Here is a 2,575-nt window from a genome sequence, read left to right as displayed (position 1 = left end):
CTGCGGGGCTCTGTTGGGCAGCCTCGCAGGCGGCTGCTGCCAAGGGGAGCGCTTTAGTTTTACATGATGACCTTGGGTGTGGGAAAAGGAAAAGATGGCGGGAAGCTGGGGGGTGGGACAGGGACGATGACATGCCGCAGCTGCATTTTTATTTGGAAACTTTGGAGAAAGTGTTCTGGGCTGGACCTGCGTTGTGGGTTACAGATGAGCACGACTAGCCCTTTTGATACACCCTCCCCCTTTAGACAGTGATGAAGTGATGAATTGAACTAATAATACGGGGATACCTGCTCACTTTCCAGATCTCCCGTGTTGTAAAGCCATTTTTTAATAAGCCAAAACGCATCAACAATAGTGACAATTTCACATATCCCCTACATATAGTTCTCCTGCTTTGGTCTTGTGTTCAGCAGTGGTAAGAGTTGTTATTTTTAATTGCGTAACAGCAGATGACCAGATAGTCTTAAGTCATAGATTTCAAGCTTCCATCACCCCTACCAAATGTGTCCTCTCTGTGCCCTTCCCACTTTGTGATTGTAGTTTCCAAAACGTAGCAGTTCTGTAAACGTAACGCTGAGTACCCTACTTGGGTCGGCTCCATTTGAAGAACTTGATCGCTCTTGAGAAGTAACTCGCAAACCAGCGCGCTTCGTGCTGGTCAAAAGTTAAATGACAAGCGACAGTGAAGCTGATTTCTTTCCCACTCTGCCTTCTGCCACTGGTGTCGGGCACTAGGGGAAGGGGACTTCCTAATAGCAAGTGTAGTTTTAATTTTGCTCTGCCTTTGGTACATCTTGTAGTTCTTGTCAATTCCTCCTTACTTTTCCTCATTGTATTTCTTTGTTTCTCTTCTGTCACAGTCAGGATGGCTAAAGGTGACCCGAAGAAACCAAAGGGCAAGATGTCTGCTTATGCCTTCTTTGTGCAGACGTGCAGAGAAGAACATAAGAAGAAAAACCCAGAGGTCCCTGTCAATTTTGCAGAATTTTCCAAGAAGTGCTCTGAGAGGTGGAAGGTATTTTTCTTTTGTACCCTTCAAACTAGTCTTAGTTGGGTTTCTCACTTTGGGGTTACTTACCTTCAGAGTTTCTCCCAGATGGCTGCTTGCTTCCTCTTTTACTTTTACTTAGAATCATTTTGCTTAAGAATTTTGTGTGTGTGCTTTTATTTTTTTAAGGCCCTGCACAGGTTTCAGGCCTTTACCTACCCCCCTTTTGCAAGTGGTTCTAGCAACTGCCACTTAAATCACAAGAAACTGAATAGGTATATGTCACTGCATCGAGGGATTTAACGAGTCCTGTTCTTTGCAGACGATGTCCGGGAAAGAGAAATCTAAATTTGATGAAATGGCAAAGGCAGATAAAGTGCGCTATGATCGGGAAATGAAGGATTATGGACCAGCTAAGGGAGGCAAGAAGAAGAAGGATCCTAATGCTCCCAAAAGGCCACCGTAAGTGACTATAGGATTCAGGATAACAATTAATACCTTTTCTTCTGCTTGGAGGATTTGGTTTTTTGGTCGTCCTGTATTTCATTTCAAAATGAAATATTTTTTAAAAGATACTTAAAAGATGGCGATACCTCTGCAAATCATTCTGTACTTGGGCTTTACGATGCAGTGCCAGCGTTGTCTGTGGTTAAGGCTGAGGTGTTTGTGGGCTGTGCGTGCACATTCACAGTGGTTGTCTATTGGCCTTTCCATTGTGAAGGAGACACCCCAGTTTTGGTTGTCAGGGTCCTTGAAGTATGTTCTTTATGCCTTTCCCAGTAATTGAAGGACTGAGACAGTACTGTGTGTGTGTGTGTGTGTGTATATATATATGCGCGTATATATACGCATATATATTATATATGCATATATACACACATACACACACACACACATATATATATGTATTTGAGATGCAGTTTCGCTCTTGTTGCTGAGGCTGGAGTGCAAGGTGTGATCTCGGCTCACTGCGACCTCTGCCTCCTGGGTTCAAGTGATTCTCCTGCCTCAGCCTCCCGAGTAGCTGGGATTACAGGCATGTACCACCATGCCCGGCTAATTTTTTAATATTTTTAGCAGAGATGGGGTTAATATTTTTAGCAGAGACGGGGTTTCTCCATGTTGGTCAGGCTGGTCTGAAACTCCGAACCTCAGGTGATCTGCCCGCCTCGGCCTCCCAAAGTGCTGGAATTACAAGCGTGAGCCACTGCGCCTGGCCTAGCACCATATATTTTTCTAACCTTATACATTTGAGAACCTACAACTGTGTAGCATTGTATGTGGTATCATAGATTACTTCACTTTAGGGAGAAGTCATAGTGGTAGGAGGGAGTGCTACTCAGGAATGTGGGATTTCAACTTAAACTCACATTTTTGTGGTTTCTCATGTAATTTATGTAATTCTTCCAAGGTCTGGATTCTTCCTGTTCTGTTCAGAATTCCGTCCCAAGATCAAATCCACAAACCCCGGCATCTCTATTGGAGATGTGGCAAAAAAGCTGGGTGAGATGTGGAATAATTTAAATGACAGTGAAAAGCAGCCTTACATCACTAAGGCAGCAAAGCTGAAGGAGAAGTATGAGAAGG

General features: G+C 43.9%; 1 protein-coding gene across 1 annotated transcript in view; it reads left to right on the top strand.

Moving 5' to 3' along the window:
- The window catches only part of HMGB3 (high mobility group box 3), a gene marked incomplete at its 3' end in the record, with an annotated part of 6,248 nt that extends 3,674 nt beyond the window's left edge, over window positions 1-2,574 (top strand). Inside the window, exons 2-4 of the mRNA XM_011972335.1 lie at window positions 861-1,015; window positions 1,311-1,450; window positions 2,400-2,574. Of these exons, the coding sequence (XP_011827725.1) occupies window positions 861-1,015; window positions 1,311-1,450; window positions 2,400-2,574 (470 nt within the window). The remainder of the gene's footprint in view (window positions 1-860; window positions 1,016-1,310; window positions 1,451-2,399) is intronic.
- Window position 2,575: the final 1 nt, after the last annotated feature.

This window comes from Mandrillus leucophaeus, unplaced genomic scaffold, assembly GCF_000951045.1.
Source record: "Mandrillus leucophaeus isolate KB7577 unplaced genomic scaffold, Mleu.le_1.0 Scaffold1288, whole genome shotgun sequence".
Taxonomy (NCBI): domain Eukaryota; kingdom Metazoa; phylum Chordata; class Mammalia; order Primates; family Cercopithecidae; genus Mandrillus; species Mandrillus leucophaeus.
This window is presented reverse-complemented; position numbering and strand designations above follow the sequence as displayed.